The sequence below is a fragment of the Chelonia mydas genome, chromosome 1 (genome assembly GCF_015237465.2).
Source record: "Chelonia mydas isolate rCheMyd1 chromosome 1, rCheMyd1.pri.v2, whole genome shotgun sequence".
NCBI lineage: Eukaryota > Metazoa > Chordata > Testudines > Cheloniidae > Chelonia > Chelonia mydas.
Genome location: NC_057849.1, coordinates 258,216,867 through 258,233,936, shown reverse-complemented (window position 1 = coordinate 258,233,936; position 17,070 = coordinate 258,216,867). Strand labels below are relative to the sequence as shown.

Below are 17,070 nucleotides of genomic sequence, written 5' to 3'. Positions count from 1 at the left end.
CAAGTGCTCCATACGTAGAACCCGACAAATCTGCAATATCCGCTTTATATCCACAGGTATCAGTGGACCATGCTTGCGGATCGGATACGGATACAAATTTTGTATCGGTGCAGGCATAGACGACTAGTGCCTCTGGATACTGGAGGAGAGGGCACAATCTAAAGGGGAGGACACATGACCGCCCCACGTGTCTCTTCTGTCCTGCGACTGCCTGCACCCAGCCCAGGGCTGCCATGCTCTCCCCGCCCCACTAGAATTACCTGGCAGGGGGGACAGGTAGGGGGCTCTGTCCTTCTTCCACTCTACTTCCCCTCAACGTTCAACCGCTCTCCCTGACAGCTGGGCCTGGGCGGGGAGCAGGAGGGAGCCACTTCTCATGCTGGCTGAAGTTGGCCACTCTGGGTTGCCTATTCTGTGCTGCGCAGCAGCTGCCTGAGAGAGAGTCTGGCTGGGGTGGCGGCCTGCCCTGCCCCAGCCCTCTGCTCCCCATCCGAGCCGGCTGCTGGGAGCGGGGGCTGAGCGAGCCAGAGTCCCTCCTCCACCCCAGCAAGTTTCCAGTTCACTCGGCCCCTGTCCCTGGCAGCTGGGCCCAGGCAGGGAGCAGAGGGAGCGGGGAGGACAGTCACCCAAGCCAGGCTCTCTCTCAGGCAGCCACTGCGCTGCCAGAGCAGCGACCTGGAGCAGCTGGTGTGAGAAGTGGTTGATCCCGCCCCTTCCGCTCCACACCTGAGCCTAGTTGCTAGGGACAGGGGCTAAGCGTGCCAGGGGGCAAATGCAGTGAGAGTAGGGAGCCCCTCTCCTTCCCCACTCCCCGGCAGGCCACAGAGAAATATGGGGGGAGAGGGGCACTTGACCCCACACATCCCCCTATGTGTCGCCTATGCACGCAGGGCTCTATCCATAAGCTTCCAAGCTCTGCTTGAAACGACCCAGCATAATGTATTTTGTTAGCATTCTTACCCTCCCCATCCCATCTAATGAGTGAACCAGTATTTCTACAGATGGTATGTTCTGTTCCTGGAATGCCAGAGCTCCAGTGAGATGGAACCTGCTGTAACTTCTCCTCTCCATGGCATCCAGTATCATCACTCCATCACAGCAGCACCATTCTACTGAATCTGCATAGCATGTTCCTTACTGGGCATCTTTTAAACCAGTTCTGGAGAAGTTTGTAGTTCACTTTGCCACTACATGATCAGTTTCCCATCCCACCTCCATCCACCTCATTTTTCCTTTCCAATTACTATTTAGGTCTTTCAACAGATGAAGGAAAATGGTGCTGGCCTAACTGAGCAGAGGGTATTTCAGATACATTCACATTTAATTCTGCTGCAAGAATAGGACATTTCCTCTTTTCTCAAATGGAAACTCTTGGTTTGGTTTCAATATAGAGGACAGTACCTTTGTCCAGTGCAGAATTTGGCCTTCAGCTCCAGTGCCAGTCGAATGAAAGAAGAGGATGCTAGAGAGAAGGCAGAGTAGGAGGGAAGATAAACACATCATGAGAGCACAGAATGCAGGACCCCATGTCACGAACAACCATCCATGGCTTTTCAAAGCAACAGCTGGCAAACAACACAGGTCACCCCAGACAGAATGCATCTGCCAGGCTCATTCTCTTTTAGGTTCCATGGGCAAATTATTTTTCCAGATTTTGGAGAGAAGAGTGGGTCACTGGGTCTACAGGCTCAGAAGAGTTAAGCACTGCCAGATGTACTAGCTCAGGGTGAGAGTGAATTCCTCTTCACCTCTGACCGAGAAGGCAGTAAAGAAAACAGACAATACAGAGGAAATAAAACACTTTGTCTGATCTCCTGACTCCAAAAGTAGCCAATTCTGGAGGGTTCAGAGGAAAAGTACAAAGCTCCCATAACGGACCTAATTGAAGTGCTATGCTATGGGGTAAACTCCTTCCAGCACCCAGCAGATCTTGTTTTTAATCCTGGGTTTTATCCTAGTTAACATAAGTGCAGATGCTAGTCTTACTCAAATAAATGGCTCTATGTGAAATCTTGCTAAGCTCTTTTCTTCAATCATATCCAGCAGCAGCAAGTTCCCCAGGTTAATCAGGTTATTCACTGTGTAAAGAAGCACAGTGAATACAATGTCAGAATTCTGCATACCCAGCTTCCTAGAGAATTTCTCATGCATGCTCGGCACAACAGCGAACAGAGTGCTGAGGGCGGATATGAAAACCTCCATCAGAGCTGGGCTGGAAGTCCTTTCTGAGTGCTTCTGTGGGGAGAGGAAATGGTCAGCAAGCAAATGCCGTATCCCTTTGTGCACAGGCACTGACTTTCATTTTTCCAGATGGATGCTCCACTCCTGCTCTGCACCATCCCCACTCTGCCCCTTCTACAGTGCCCCACCCTTGCTCTACCTCTTCCCCTAAGGCCCCACCCTCACTCCGCCTCTTCCCACCCACACTCCATCCCCTCCTCCGAGCACCTCCTGCCAGTCACTGAATAGCTCATCAGCAGGGCCAGCCGAACAGCTGTGGTTGGTGGGTGCTCAGCACCCACTATTGTTTTTCCATGGGTGCTCCAGCCCCAGAGCACCCATGGAGTCAGCGCCTATGCCTTTGTGGTGAGAAACATGCAAGCACACACCGGAGGAATCAGTGATCTTCCAGTGAGTCTCACATGGTTACGAAGCCAGGCAAATGCGACTGAAGTCAAACAGCCCTCGTTCCAACAAGATGGCTGACAGCAAGTATCCTGCCTCAGACGGTGGCCTATGCCAGGTGTTTCAGAGACAGATTTAACAACTTCCCTCTCTGAACAATTGTTCCTAACTGTGCAAGACTCTACACCAAGGAGAAAAATTCTTCCTGGTTGCAGTTGTTAATCAGCTTATGCCCTGAAGCATAAGACTGATATTGTCATTTTCACTCTACACAGAATCACAGTAAATGGTATTCCTGTTCAGATACTGAGGCCTCAATTCTCCAAAGCACTTAAGCGTGTGCTTTGATATCAATAGGACTTAAGCACGTGCTTAAGCACTTTGCTGAATAGAGACGGAAATAAGCACTTAAGTGCTTTGCTCATTATGGCCCTAAGTCTGTAAGGGGTGTAGTGATAGATTTGTAAGAAACAAAGTACAAAGCTATGTGCACCTGCTCCTTCTTTTACCTTTATTCTTTGCCTTTTGGAGCTATGCGCTTCAATAATGCCCTGTGGCTGCAAGTTCCACAGGTTAATCAATATACTGCATTAGCCTATATGAAAAGGAACTTGCAAGTTCTGTTGCTTGCCAGGCTAGTGGCAGGCCTTGAGAGAGGAGAAGAGGGAGAGTGGTTCATACATACATCACCTCCAGCAATGGCAAAACCTGTCATTTATTATATAATTTAGGTGGATGCTATTTCAGAGACTTCATGGTCTGGAGACATTTGCTGTCCTCTCTATGGAGTGCAGGCAGGGCTTTGAGTTCGTACACCCTCCCTCTAGACTTCTCTTTTCCGTTTCCCATAAGCCAAATAATTTGAGGATTGCTCAGCGTGAGACAGAATATGCCACAACTACACTTGTATGAGCTTGATGCACTGGTTTATCCCTAATTCTCCTCTTTCCCACACAAATCCTTCTCAACAATCTCCCATAAGCATCTCTACTGCTTGGGTGCCCCTTATGCCTGAGGGACAGCCTGGGTTCTGAACTAACCCTACCAGGACTACGGGGATGCAAAGGCTGTCGCAAATCCTCAGCAGAAACTCAGAGTAGCTGCCCAGAGTATTCTCGCTCTCCGAGCCAGGAGCAGTGAAAGCGTTCTCCTGAGCCAAGGGGTCGCTTTGACATTCCACAGCGAACCTAGAAACATACACATGGACATCAGAGAATGCACTCTCCTGCTCTCTGCAGAACCTACAATGTGTTACACCTCTAGAACCTGACGGAGCCCAGAGCACATCACACGCTGTATGTACAGGGATCAGTCAATGAAATGAGCTGTCTCGAGTGAAACCTGACAGCCATTTTGAGCCAGTGACACTACACAATAGTATCACAGGAGGGGAAAGAATTAAATGAAATTCCTGCTGCAGGGAAAGGAGACAATATTGTTTGGTTAAATGTACTTAGCCAGTTTGGAATTTGGCCTGAACACCAGGGCTAATGCCTCAAATCTTATAAAAATGCCATAGGGTATTTAATGATCATGAGTGGCCATGAACCCAGTTTTGCATCTCATCCACAAAACAGTATTATATAAGCACAGCACCCCCTAACACTGTAGCAAGGCATTATTTCAGCACCTACTAAAACGAGGGGACTGGAAATGGAATACAGTCTTCCACTAGTTCAAGTTTAGCCACCAAATTTGGTTAGTGACCAGAAGTTATTTTCTAATAGCTGTTCAGGGAATGAGCTGGTGGGTGTTAGGCAAGTTTCTAATGGGACTAGTTTGCGTCACAAAACCATCAGAACTGGTACTGGGTCCTCCTTCTTTTGGAATGTCAGTGAAGCCACCAAGGATTAAATAGGCCACAGGAGATTCTTCTCTCACTCTTAGAAGTGAGTCCCTCCACATCTGGGTAGAGTCATCATGAGGGGGACTATACTTTACAACTTCCTGTGGTTTACGTGTTATGTGGCTAAACAGACAACTTGAATCTCCAGTTTCAAGAGCACCACATTGACCAATACATTTAATTTAAAAAAAATCGTCTCTAGCCTCTGGCCAGCAGGTCCAGCATCTGGATCGCAGACGCATGGAGAGAACTCCACTGACTGGATACATCCACTCTAGTGCCTTGAAGGGCACAGAGAATGATTCCTCTAAGTAGTTCAGTCTGCTCTAGCATCTGGCTAACAACTGGCAGACTCACCAAAGAGCAGCCCTTCCACAAGTTGTGCTGACAGACCATATACTGTACTTTCACCTCATGCTGAAGAGAGACTGTACGGAATGTTAGCTGGGCACAGGGTGTGTGTGTGGGAGGGGGAAACTCGCTCACCAATGGACTAGACAGAGCCAGAACCAACAGAAATCCCCTTATCTCCTCACCTACAAGCATTTCTGAAGCCTTCCACAGTGCTGAGCAGGAACTGCCCCTGTCGCAAAACCGCTTTGTTCTGAGTGCTGTGCCCCGGGTGACTCTGAGAGATTGAGGAGAGAAGATCACCCCGTTAAAGGACAGAAGCAGGGACATGTCCTCAAGAGCTTGTGTTTATATGTGAAACAAATTAACGTTCTCCCCCAAAACCATCTAACCATCCAGGGGTGGGATAGGGGAAAAAACCTGTAGCTAAACTCATTTCATCCACAGATGGGTTCCTTTCTGTTCAATATTATTACCCATCTGCACTTCCCTCATCCAGATTAGAGATGGAACAGGTCTATTAGATAAGACCTTGCCCATTGCACAATGCAATATATTGCCAAGGGTCTGTCTGGTCCAGTTTTAAATGGCTCAGGTAATGAGGCTTCCACCACTGCTCTGGCCAGACTATTCAGCTTTAACTTTCTCTTAATTCAGTTTCATCTCATTACCTCTTGGACAACCCTGAACAATTCCTCTTCCTCCTCAGAGTTTACATCATGCAAGTTGCTTGTAGATTGTTATATCCCTCCTTAGACCCCAATCCTGCAGCTGACTGAATGGGCAGCCCCAGCTCCCACAGAGTCCCATGACTTCAATGTGGCTTCAAGGGACCACAGGAGTCTGCCTGCATCTCCCCAATTGTAGGACCAGGGTGTTAGTCATTTGGTGAGCAAGGACATACATGGCTCTTTTAATCTTTCTTCATAAGTCAAACCCACCAGCTCCTTAATCATCTGAGTTGTTCTTCTCTGAATTCCCTCCGAATGGACAACATTTAAGAACAGTTACAGATTGATGCCTGAGCAGTCTGAGAACTGCATGTCCATGAGCCCCTTTCCCATTTGATGCTGAAACAACTTCCACCTTATAATAAGCATTTTCTGCTTTCCCTGAGTCAAAAGAAGTCAACACCTAGTTTCTTTTCCACAGCCCAGTTCCCCCTCTATTAGAGATTCACTAGTGCTAATGGAGCTCATAGCTCATGAAAAGCATATAGACTGACATCTAAGGTCTAACCAAGCAGCATGAAACAACTTCATAGTCCCCCATCAGATAAGACAAAAACAACAGATGCCACATTACTCAGACCATGCACAATTCTTTTAGAGAAAATTCAGCACCTACCTGCACAACCCTACGTTTCAGCCAGGTGCTCCTTCCATTACAGACACACCTGTGACATAAACCCATGTGCATATAGATCTAAAACAGGGGTTCTTAACCTTTGTGCTTGTGTTCAGCCACCTGTAATTGCTCCTCCTCCTCAAATACACCTCTGGATCTTTGCCCAATTCCACTTCATGAGAAGAGGACCAGATTTGCAATCCAAATGATTGCTGGTAGCTCTCTTGGTCAGAGGGGGGGTCACAGCCCAAGGAATGTGACCCCCTGAGTTTAAGTCAGAGTGAGGAACATCACCGGTAATAAACATGAAAGGGGAAGCACGCTGTGAAGGAGCCTGAAGGTGGGGAGCTTGAACTCTCTTGGAGCTGAGGACACCACATGGAGGGAGCAAACGCAGCCCTGATGGAAGGAATCCTTGCACCACTTCTTAGCAAACCTCCCCACATTTCCATTGATCTGGCAGAAGCAAGAATGGCCTCCAAAGGGACCCATACCCAGCCTGCCTCAACTAGACAGGAACTGAGACCTTTCCAGAGGAGGAGAAATAAAGAGAAACTGCAAGGATCCCTAAGGGCTACCCACCACCCATGGAAAAAGGGGGAAGTATGAGTTTATGCGGCATCTATATGCCCAGCTATATACAAAGGCCATCATCTGCACCCCTGTTGAGGAGCAGCAGTGGTCCTCCCTGACTTACTGCAGACCTCCTGTTAATGGGTGGCAGTGAGAGGTCAGCGCACCGCTTCAGCATAGTCTCAATCAGTCTCTGCAACTCTACATACTGCACTGGGGGACAGCTCAAGTGGTCCTTCCTGTGGAGACGGGGAGAAAGAAGGACAGCAGCTGAGAGTTGGAAGAAGCCTCTGAACTTTCCCCATTGGAGACAGAACTCCCTAGAAGATCACGTCGTGCCAAGGTCAGCATGAAGAAAGACTTGATGGACAACAGCACACCTTCACCAACTCGCTCCAGCCAAAGCTTGGTGCAGCCACATTATACAGAATCAAAGCCTTCAGCCTGTAACTGGGCTGAAGGCAACTGTGATGGATTTGGACAGACAGGAGTAGATCTGAGGAGGCCAATATGGATAAGACAGATGTGTCACATCCAAAGTACATCTCTCCTGAAAGAAGCCTATCAGACCCCTTCCCGCTTACCTCATAATAGCTGCCACCGCTTTCACAGCCTCTGCTGCTACCTCCAGCACTGGACATTTTACTGCCTCCACAAGAACACCAATGGCATCTTTACACATGGCTAGATTTGTGAATAACTTGATTTCCACTGGCTGCCTGAGAAGGGGAAACAAGGAGCAAATGAGTAAAGCTTTGTTACAACCCCCGCTTGAAAAGAGAGTATCGAAAAATAAGACCATCTCGGTGTTTATTCCCCAAAAGACGCTAAGTCTTGCAGCTTCAGGCCATGCTACCAGATGTCACACAGCAAAGTCCTAGCATTGTACTGAGATAGTGACTCTCCATGGATTTCATGTAGTCTCCAGGCAAAACATTCATGCTGTCTATGAGTCTGTTATGGCTGGATCCCAGCACCACTCATGACAGGCAAATTAGTTCCTGGGCGATGCTCTGGAACTGCTCCCTACAAAGCCAGTCAGGACTTTGGTGAAGTCTCCTTTCTGTGAGCAGACTGTCTTCAGGGCAAGAAGCTCACATGGCTTCCATGTTCCTGGGTCTGACCTTGGAGCATTCAGCATCCTCTGCCCTTCCGTGCGCTTCCCCCAGGCGAGGTCCTGGGGAAGCCAGAGGGTCCTGCACCCCAACTTTGCAGTCAGACATGACTCTTAGCCAGCCAGTAAAACAGAGGTTTATTAGATGACAGGAACATGGTCTAAAACAGAGCTTGTAGGTACAGGGAACAGGACCCCTCAGCCGGGTCCATTTTGGGGGGCAGTGAGCCAGACAACCACATCTGTACTTCACTCCACGTCCCCAGCCAGCCCAAACTGACTCACTCTCCAGCAGTCTCCCCCAGCCTTCCCCCCCCCCGCCCCCCCACCACTCCTCCTTCAGCCTTTGTCTCTTTCCGGGGCCAGGAGGTCACCTGATCTTTTTGTTCTCCAATACCTTCAGTTGGCACCTTTGCAGAGGAGAGGGGCCCAGGCCATCAGTTGCCAGGAGACAGGGGGTCGGCCATTCTCTGTGCGGCCCCTCTAGGGATCTGCAACAATCACACACCCTTATCCCACCACCTAGATACTTAAGAACTGCACAGGGGAAACTGAGGCACCCACACAGTATTCAGAGAAAACATCAAGAACATTCCCACTTCATCACATAAAATAAATGTCAGAAGGTTTGGAGAAAAACCTAAGTATGTGATTGGATCAGCAAACACTGGTCTGAAAACTTCAGGACAAACAGCCTCCCTACAAGAGAAAGAACCCACCTCCCTAGGATTTCACACCATGCTCAACACTCTGGTACCTGAATGCCTACCTGAACACAGACATTTCGAAATAAGGAAACAAATACCCTGCTTCCAGAGAGGCTGGAAATGCCATGAAAAGAGCTTTTCTTGCAGTATTGTGGCACTTCTAATGCCGAATGGGGCCAGGAAGCATGGATGATGCCATGAACTTGAAAAAAGCACCACATTGACCAATACATTTAATTTAAAAATATCACCTCTAGCCTCTGGCCAGCAGGTCCAGCAGCTGGATCGCAAAGGCATGGGGAGAATTGCACTGACTGGATACATCCCCGTTTTAAGCCTCAGAAAAGGTTCTTGTTCTTGAAAAATGAGAGCTTTGGTGACTTGACCTTCTCATTGCAGAACACATTAGAACCTTCAGTGCCACAGCGTTCAGCCCTCAGGGGTCTTTACCAATGGGGAAAGACCAGGAGTAAGCGTGACTGAGTGCAGTAGCAGTATTTGGTCACTCAGTGAAGAAAGGATTAACTCCAGCTCAGCACCCCACACCTACCCCATGCACGGGTGCTTCAGGCAAGAGCTGAAAGAATAGCTGGAACAGCTGCTTGGGAGACAGGGTAAGGAGAATGCTGTTGAGAAGGATGGTCTCCATGCATCAAACCCCACCTTTTTCTGTTTACTTTCTTATTTTGTTAATTAACTTTACTTTCTTGTTTGAAACACGAATCCTTGAGAAACGCTTCCCTACTGGGGCACAAACATCACTGCAGTAGGGCACTTTATGATGTAATCTTGTATTGGAGGAAAGGTCTAAATGGCAGCATCTCTGTTTGGGTCCCAAACTCTGCCCACTGCTCCTCCTGTGCTGACTCTTCTGCAAGTCACCTGACCCTTTCAAAAAGCGAATGGATTCCTAAGGGAGGGATTCCTGTATTCAGCCACCCCTTTGGCCAGTGCTTGTGGTGGTGTGGGGGAGAGGAGGTGTTACTGCAATGCAGCAACCCTCAGTTAGAGAGCAAGCAGAAGGGGAAAAATTAGAGGATCATTGATGGGATCCCTTTCCCCAGCACAAAACAGATCATCTGAAAGAAACACTGTACTTCAAAGCACAGCAAAGAAGAACACATACTAAAAATGCCATGAGCTTGGCAAAATGCAGTATTATCCTCTCTTCCATTTGCAACGATTAATGCAGAGATGTGTGCTTTGAGCAAGAGCTTTTCTCTTCCCATGTCCTGGTTTCTCTCCTTCTGACGGACCCTGCTCCCGCCACCACCATCCTGTGCCAATAGCATCACATTATTTTTTATTGCTACAGAAATGACTGTCATGTCACGCCGCAGAAATCCAGCTTGGGGAACGGAGTGAAAAAGAAAAAGGATGAGATACTGGGGTGATGGAAAGGCAAAGAAATAAAGGGGGGTGGGGTAAAAACAGACACTACAGGAATTCTCCTATTTTGCAGAAAAGAAGAGTGATGGGAAACAAATTCGTATTTCAGCCTAATGTTTCTTTTCTGTGTAAAATTTAACCCAGGTGACAGACTGAAAGCCCTGGAGGCTGTGTTCTCCGTTTAGCCGTAGAGCAGCACAGGCCGTGCAGAGCTGCTTGCATACACTGACCCAATCCCCTGGCTCCCCCTTCCTCACCAATGTGCCTCTGTCCTACCCTGGAAATGTCCTGCCCAAGGCGGAGAGGACTGTTTACTCAGTCCTCTGTGACACTGCCACGGGAGCTACTGAGGGGCAGTTGTTTTGGTAGGTGGTGCATGAGATGTGGCTGAATCAGTTTTGTCTGAAACCTGCTCTTGGGCCCTTCTTTGGTGAACAGGTGCTCTCCCTTGCCTTCGCAATGTCCTCTAACTCAGTGACGTGTGAGCGAGCAGGGGGTCCCTTACCGTTTCAGTATTTCAGTGAACAGCAAGAGTCCCTGCTTGTGCAGCTCCACATTATTCAGCTGCAGGATCCCTTTCAGGCTCCTCACCACAGACTCGATGCCTGCAGAGGGGCATGCATTCACAAGATGTCATCAGGAAGATTTTAACACACACCAAAAGCCCAAGAAGAGTTATGAGTTTTCAAAGGGGGACGGGGATCTGCTGACATTGGCAGGACATAGGCAATGGCAGCAAAAAGTTCCCCATACACTCTGCTCTCTGCCAACATGCCTCAGCTTCCACTTGTAAAGGCCACATCTACATTTGAGCTGGAAGGTATGATTCCCAGCTCACGCAGACATACCTGCACTAGCTCTGCTTGAGCTAGCACCTAAAACCAGTAGCGTAGCTGTGGTGGCCCAGATGGCTGCTTGGGGTAGCTACCCCAAGTACAATCCCACCTACTCCTCTGGGTTCACACTCAGCTGGCTACCCCAAGCCACCACCTGTGCCAGTGCAGACACGGTGCTATTTTTAGGTGCTGACTCAAGCAGAGCTAGGGTGGTTACATCTACACAAGCCAGGAATCATGTTCCCAGCTCAAATATAGACACACCCTAATGGTGAATTCAGCTTCTGTCTTCCTATGTCCTTGGCCTCTTTCTAGAGACTGCCAACAAGACATCAGTTAATGTCAACAGTGCTGGTGGCTTCTGTAATGTGGACATGTGCCTATCAGGAACTGGACTCAGGCACCATAAAGCTATGTCATGGAAGTCTCCAGACAAGCATAATATGGGAATAATTTTCAGTTACTACCAACTTGGGGCCTGACTGGGACCAGTGACTTTGCAGTAAAAGGCTCTGAAATCCCAAACCCATCTTCAGTGTCCATGTGATATTACTCTAGCAATTTTGACAGGCTAGGAAAGACTGGGACCTACCATAGACTGTGTGACACTTGGAAAAGAAAAGCCGCTCCTCAGTTAGGAGCAACAGGCAGCAATAAACCGACCAGAGGAGAATTTCACTGGTGCAGGAGAGACGCTCAAACAGGAATTCTGCAAACAAACAATAAATCCATCGTAGTAAAACAGCATCTCCGCCATGCATGGCACAAATGCCCCTAGTGTAAGGGAAAGGGGGCCAGGGAGAACGACAGGGGCTTTAACTGGGAGCAATGTCTTCTTTTTTCCACCCTACTGCCATACTAATTTAACAGTAACACTCAGTAATAGTCCCTAGGGAAGAGGAGACAACCACCCACCACCTCTGGGTGGTGTCCAGCAGCACTGATGAGTCCTGAAGGAAAAAGGGATTCCAGCTCTGCTCAGCCAAAGTGAGGATTACTGTGGAACAGGACTCTTAAAGGAGGTAGGGAGAACGCAAAGGAAAATGATGGTACATTATCATAGAATCATAGAATAACAGAGTTGGAAGGGACCTCTGGAGGCCATCTAGTCCAACCCCCTGCCCAGAGCAGGACCAATCCCAACTAAATCATCCCAGCCAGGGCTTTGTCAAGCCTGACCTTAAAAACTTCTAAGGAAGGGGATTCCACCACCTCCCTAGGTAACGCATTCCAGTGTTTCACCACCCTCCTAGTGAAAATTTTTTTCCTAATATCCAACCTAAACCTCCCCCACTGCAACTTGAGACCATTACTCCTTGTCCTGTCATCTGCTATCACTGAGAATAGTCTAGATCCATCCTCTTTGGATCCACCTTTCAGGTAGTTAAAAGCAGCTATCAAATCCCCCCTCATTCTTCTCTTCCGTAGAATAAACAATCCCAGTTCCCTCAGCCTCTCCTCATAAGTCATGTGTTCCAGTCCTCTAATCATTTTTGTTGCTCTTCGCTGGACTCTCTCCAATTTTTCCACATCCTTCTTGTAGTATGGGGCCCAAAACTGGACACAGTACTCCAGATGAGGCCTCACCAATGTCAAATAGAGGGGAATGATCACATCCCTCGATCTGCTGGCAATGCCCCTACTTATACACCCCAAAATGCCATTGGCCTTCTTGGCAACAAGGGTACACTGTCGACTCATACCCAGCTTCTCGTCCACTGTCACCCCTAGGTCCTTCTCTGCAGAACTGCTGCCTAGCCATTCGGTCCCTAGTCTGTAGCGGTGCATTGGATTCTTCCGTCCTAACTGCAGGACTCTGCACTTGTCCTTGTTGAACTCACCAGATTTCTTTTGGCCCAATCCTCCAATTTGTCTAGGTCCCTCTGTATCCTATCCCTACCCTCCAGCATATCTACCACTCCTCCCAGTTTAGTGTCATCCGCAAACTTGCTGAGGGTGCAATCCACACCATCCTCCAGATCATTAATATATTGAACAAAACCGGCCCCAGGACCGACCCTTGGGGCACTCCGCTAGATACCGGCTGCCAACTAGACATGGAGCCATTGATCACTACCCGTTGAGCCCGACAATCTAGCCAACTTTCTACCCACCTTGTAGTGCATCCATCCAGCCCATACTTCTTTAACTTGCTGACAAGAATACTGTGGGAGACTGTGTCAAAAGCTTTGCTAAAGTCGAGGAATAACATGTCCATTGCTTTCCCTTCATCCACAGAACCAGTTATCTCATCATAGAAGGCAATTAGATTAGTCAGGCATGACTTTCCCTTGGTGAATCCATGCTGACTGTTCCTGATTACTTTCCTCTCATCTAAGTGCTTCAGAATTGATTCCTTGAGGACATGCTCCATGATTTTTCCGGGGACTGAGGTGAGGCTGACCGGCCTGTAGTTCCCAGGATCATCCTTCTTCCCTTTTTTAAAGATGGGCACTACATTAGCCTTTTTCCAATCTTCTGGGACTTCCCCCGATCGCCATGAGTTTTCAAAGATAATGGCCAATGGCTCTGCAATCACATCCACCAATTCCTTTAGCACTCTCGGATGCAACGCATCCGGCCCCATGGACTTGTGTACGTCCAGTTTTTCTAAATAGTCCCGAACCACTTCTTCCTTCACAGAGGGCTGGCCACCTCCTCCCCATGCTGTGCTGCCCAGTGCAGTAGTCTGGGAGCTGATCTTGTTCGTGAAGACAGAGGCAAAGAAAGCATTGAGTACATTAGCTTTTTCCACATCCTCTGTCACTAGTTTGCCTCCCTCATTTAGTAAGGGGCCACACTTTCCTTGGCTTTCTTCTTATTGCCAACATACCTGAAGAAACCCTTCTTGTTACTCTTAACATCCCTCGCTAGCTGCAACTCCAAGTGTGATTTAGCCTTCCTGATTCCATTCCTACGTGCCCAAGCAATATTTATATACTTATCCCTGGTCATTTGTCCAATCTTCCACTTCTTGTAAGCCTCTTTTTTGTGTTTAAGATCAGCAAGGATTTCACTGTTAAGCCAAGCTGGTCGCCTACAATATTTACTATTCTTTCTACACATTGGGATGGTTTGTTCCTGTAACCTCAATAAGGCTTCTTTAAAATACAGCCAGCTCTCCTGGACTCTTTTCCCCCTCATGTTATTCTCCCAGGGGATCCTGCCCATCAGTTCCCTGAGGGAGTCAAAGTCTGCTTTTCTGAAGTCCAGGGTCCGTATTCTGCTGCTTTCCTTTCTTCCTTTTGTTAGAATCCTGAACTCGACCATCTCATGGTCACTGCCTCCCAGGTTCCCATCCACTTTTGCTTCCCCTACTAATTCTTCCCGGTTTGTGAGCAGCAGGTCAAGAAGAGCTCCGCCCCTAGTTGGTTCCTCCAGCACTTGCACCAGGAAATTGTCCTCAAAATAAAGTGACTAAAGAGCAACAGGGTCCTGAAGGCAGGTGGGCTGCTATCCTTCCAGTACAGAGCTAGCAAGCAGCTGAAATATGGCTATAGACTTTGATCTGATTTAAGGGATATAAAGCCAGCTTTGTCACAGCAGCTGTGACCCCTCCTCTCACGCTCTTACACATCCAAAGAAGGGGATGCACAAAACCAAAGTGATTAATTCCTCTGCGGATGGGAAATTAAAGTTTAACATCTCCCTGGGTTGGCATCCTGGGCCAAAGTCTGAGCTGAATAACATCCTGTGCAACGACACTGAAGTCAATGGGATGACATAGGATTAATTCAGGACAGAAGCTGGCTTGTTTGGGTTCTGCAGTTATAATGCCATGGGCTGTGGTCTCATGAGAACGCATAATCTAAGCAGGGTTGGGCCTGGTCAATTCTTAGATGGGAGACTTCAAAGGAAAATTCAAATGCTGCAGGAAGCAATTAGTAATTTGGTAAAGGATGGTCTATGCTCTGAATCACTACTGCACCAATGCCTCCTAGCCGTGCCGTGCATTTGGAAGTGCAGTTTTTACACCAATTACGGTTAATAAGTATCCTCATCTGCACTTTTTGCAAGAGGAGTCTTAGACTTGATGACCTGCCCAAATTCCAGCTCAGGACATTACATTCTGCCTACATAAAACTCCCCCTACAATTTCAACTAGGAGCTTATTTTTCACTTCGCTTCCCAAAATACTGTTGGTGGCTTTTGTTGATGCAGAATGGCTGTTGTGACTACCCCAGAGGTGGATGCATTACACGGATTGAGGCTGATTACCTATGTGCACAAACTGTACACTGTGAAGGTGCCCCCAGAGGGAAAGACACTGTAGAACTACAAGGTATTATTGTATTTCTTCACCTGGGATGTCTGCATGAATGAAGGCAGGAGCATACTTGATGGGAGAATGCACAAGCACAGCAGTCATACATTGAACACTTGCCACCTGTAGCATCTCATCTCTGGACAGCAACAGCTGTGTGGAAACAAAAATGAAGAAAAAAAATCAAAACCACAGACTTGATTAGGAAAGAATTCCTAGAGGGAGCTTGAAAAAGACCAATTTAAAACAGGCAAAAAGAAATCTCTTTAAGCAACATATAATTCCCTAGGGTAACTTGCTATGGCAAGATAATACCAAGGCAAGTAACTTAGCAAGATTAAGAAAAACATTAAAGAAGCCTATGACTAAGAATAGCTCTGCAATCGCACTAGCCAGGCGAATGCTTACAAGAGCTATGTCAATCCTCATGCTTCAGGCTAAACATAGCTGGGATCAGGAAGAAATTCCACTCACTACCTGTGCACTATTGAACAACTGGTGCATTATGCGGGATTTCCACCTTCCTAGGCTGCATCTGACATTGATCAGTATGGGGGACATAATATGAGGCTACTTGAACCAGTGCAGCAAATAACTGCTCCTATTGATAACTTGCCTCAAAGAAACGGATAATTTGACTGGCCACTTGTACAAGGCACGTTCACAGATGTGGTAACCCCTTCAGCAATTACCTTTTTCAGCATGAGCGGCAGTGGGTTCTCTTTCTCCAGCAACTCAGCATTCTCGGAATCTGCCCCTCTTCTTGAATTGTTCATAATAACTGACACAAAATGGTCAGAATTCAGCAGCTCCTTTAGCAAACCTACAAAGGGAGAGAAGGAACAAGCAGCAAACTGGGAGTGCGGAGGATTGGGAGCTTCACAACATTCTGCCCTAAAACATATCACTGACTCCTTACCCACTTCTGTATTCTTGACAAAACCCTTCTGCTTACATTCAGGGCCTTCTCTGGGCATGCCCCCATGTATCTCCACCGTCCATCAATGCTTTACACCCCACCCCATCCCCAATTCTCCTCTTTGCCATTTCTGATTCTCTCCATTCCCCATTCCCTCTTCTATCGGTGGATCCTTTAATTGCCATTGCACCAGCTCTCTGCTCAACCTGATCCACTCCTTCTGCCTTTCTGATTCCTCACCTCCAAACCCTTTTTAAAAAGCGCAGCTCAAAACCCACCACTTCTCTGCTGCTTGCAGCCAGGGACCCAACCACCAGTTTCTCCCTCAGGTACTTACTAGTGCCAACCATTCACACCTCTTGCTATCCATTCTCCCAACCTGCTCTCACACCTTCCCATTTAATAATCCCATTTCTGTAACTGCTGCAAGTTTAAAGATACTGCCACAAGCAGCACATTATAAACATACAGTGTACGTCGTTACATGCACTGATGCAAATCATAAACAAGAGATTTTGTAGGCGACGCTCCAGTGTAAGTTCAGAAGTGATGTAGCATGGCTGTTGGAGTGAACTTTTGAAAAGAGTCCTCTGTTACAAATGGCTGACTGCTGGATGTGAAAAGCAAGCAGACTACTGTTCCCCTTCTACAGTAAAGAGACAGATTGCTGTGTGGTGTGCATTTGAGCTGTGTGAATGAAGCCGAAACCATCCTGTGTACTGCATGACATCGCTGCTCTATACAAAGCGATGGTTCCGACCGCATCACCCAGAAGCGTAGAGAAAACATAGGCACTGACTCCATGGGTACTCCAGGGCTGGAGCACCCATGGAGAAAAAAATGGTGAATGCTAAGCACCCACTGGCAGCCCCCATAACAGCCCCCCTTCTTCCCCCAGCGCCTCCCACCTGCCGGTGGGCCCCACCAATCAGTGCCTCCCCCTCCAATCCTGTGCCTCCCGCCCACCGTGATCAGCTGTTTTGTGGCGTGCAGGAGGATCTCGGTGGGAAGGGGGAGGAGTGAGGATGCGGTGTGCTCAGGGGAGGGGTGGAAAGAGGCAGGGCAGGGGTGGGCCAGGCGTGGGAAGAGGTGAGCATAT

General features: G+C 48.0%; 1 protein-coding gene across 17 annotated transcripts in view; it reads right to left on the bottom strand.

Moving 5' to 3' along the window:
- Positions 1–17,070, bottom strand: part of MEI1 (meiotic double-stranded break formation protein 1) — a 65,560-nt gene that overhangs the window by 32,329 nt on the left and 16,161 nt on the right. For 13 of the 17 annotated variants that reach the window (XR_005222970.2, XR_005222969.2, XR_005222971.2 and 10 more), the window contains exons 7-16: positions 15,745–15,875; positions 15,091–15,205; positions 11,381–11,497; positions 10,458–10,557; positions 7,327–7,461; positions 6,867–6,981; positions 5,008–5,099; positions 3,671–3,812; positions 2,124–2,235; positions 1,402–1,462 (exon numbers count right to left, since the gene is read on the bottom strand). Coding sequence is in view for 11 of the 17 variants with exons in the window: in XM_043544221.1 (XP_043400156.1) it covers positions 1,402–1,462; positions 2,124–2,235; positions 3,671–3,812; positions 5,008–5,099; positions 6,867–6,981; positions 7,327–7,461; positions 10,458–10,557; positions 11,381–11,497; positions 15,091–15,205; positions 15,745–15,875 (1,120 nt within the window). In the remaining 6 variants the exon portion in view is untranslated. Of the gene's footprint in view, positions 1–1,401; positions 1,463–2,123; positions 2,236–3,670; positions 3,813–5,007; positions 5,100–6,866; positions 6,982–7,326; positions 7,462–10,457; positions 10,558–11,380; positions 11,498–12,902; positions 12,955–15,090; positions 15,206–15,744; positions 15,876–17,070 lie in introns of those variants that run through there. The other 4 variants (XM_037882648.2, XM_043544211.1, XM_037882720.2 and 1 more) reach the window with 3 other exon arrangements.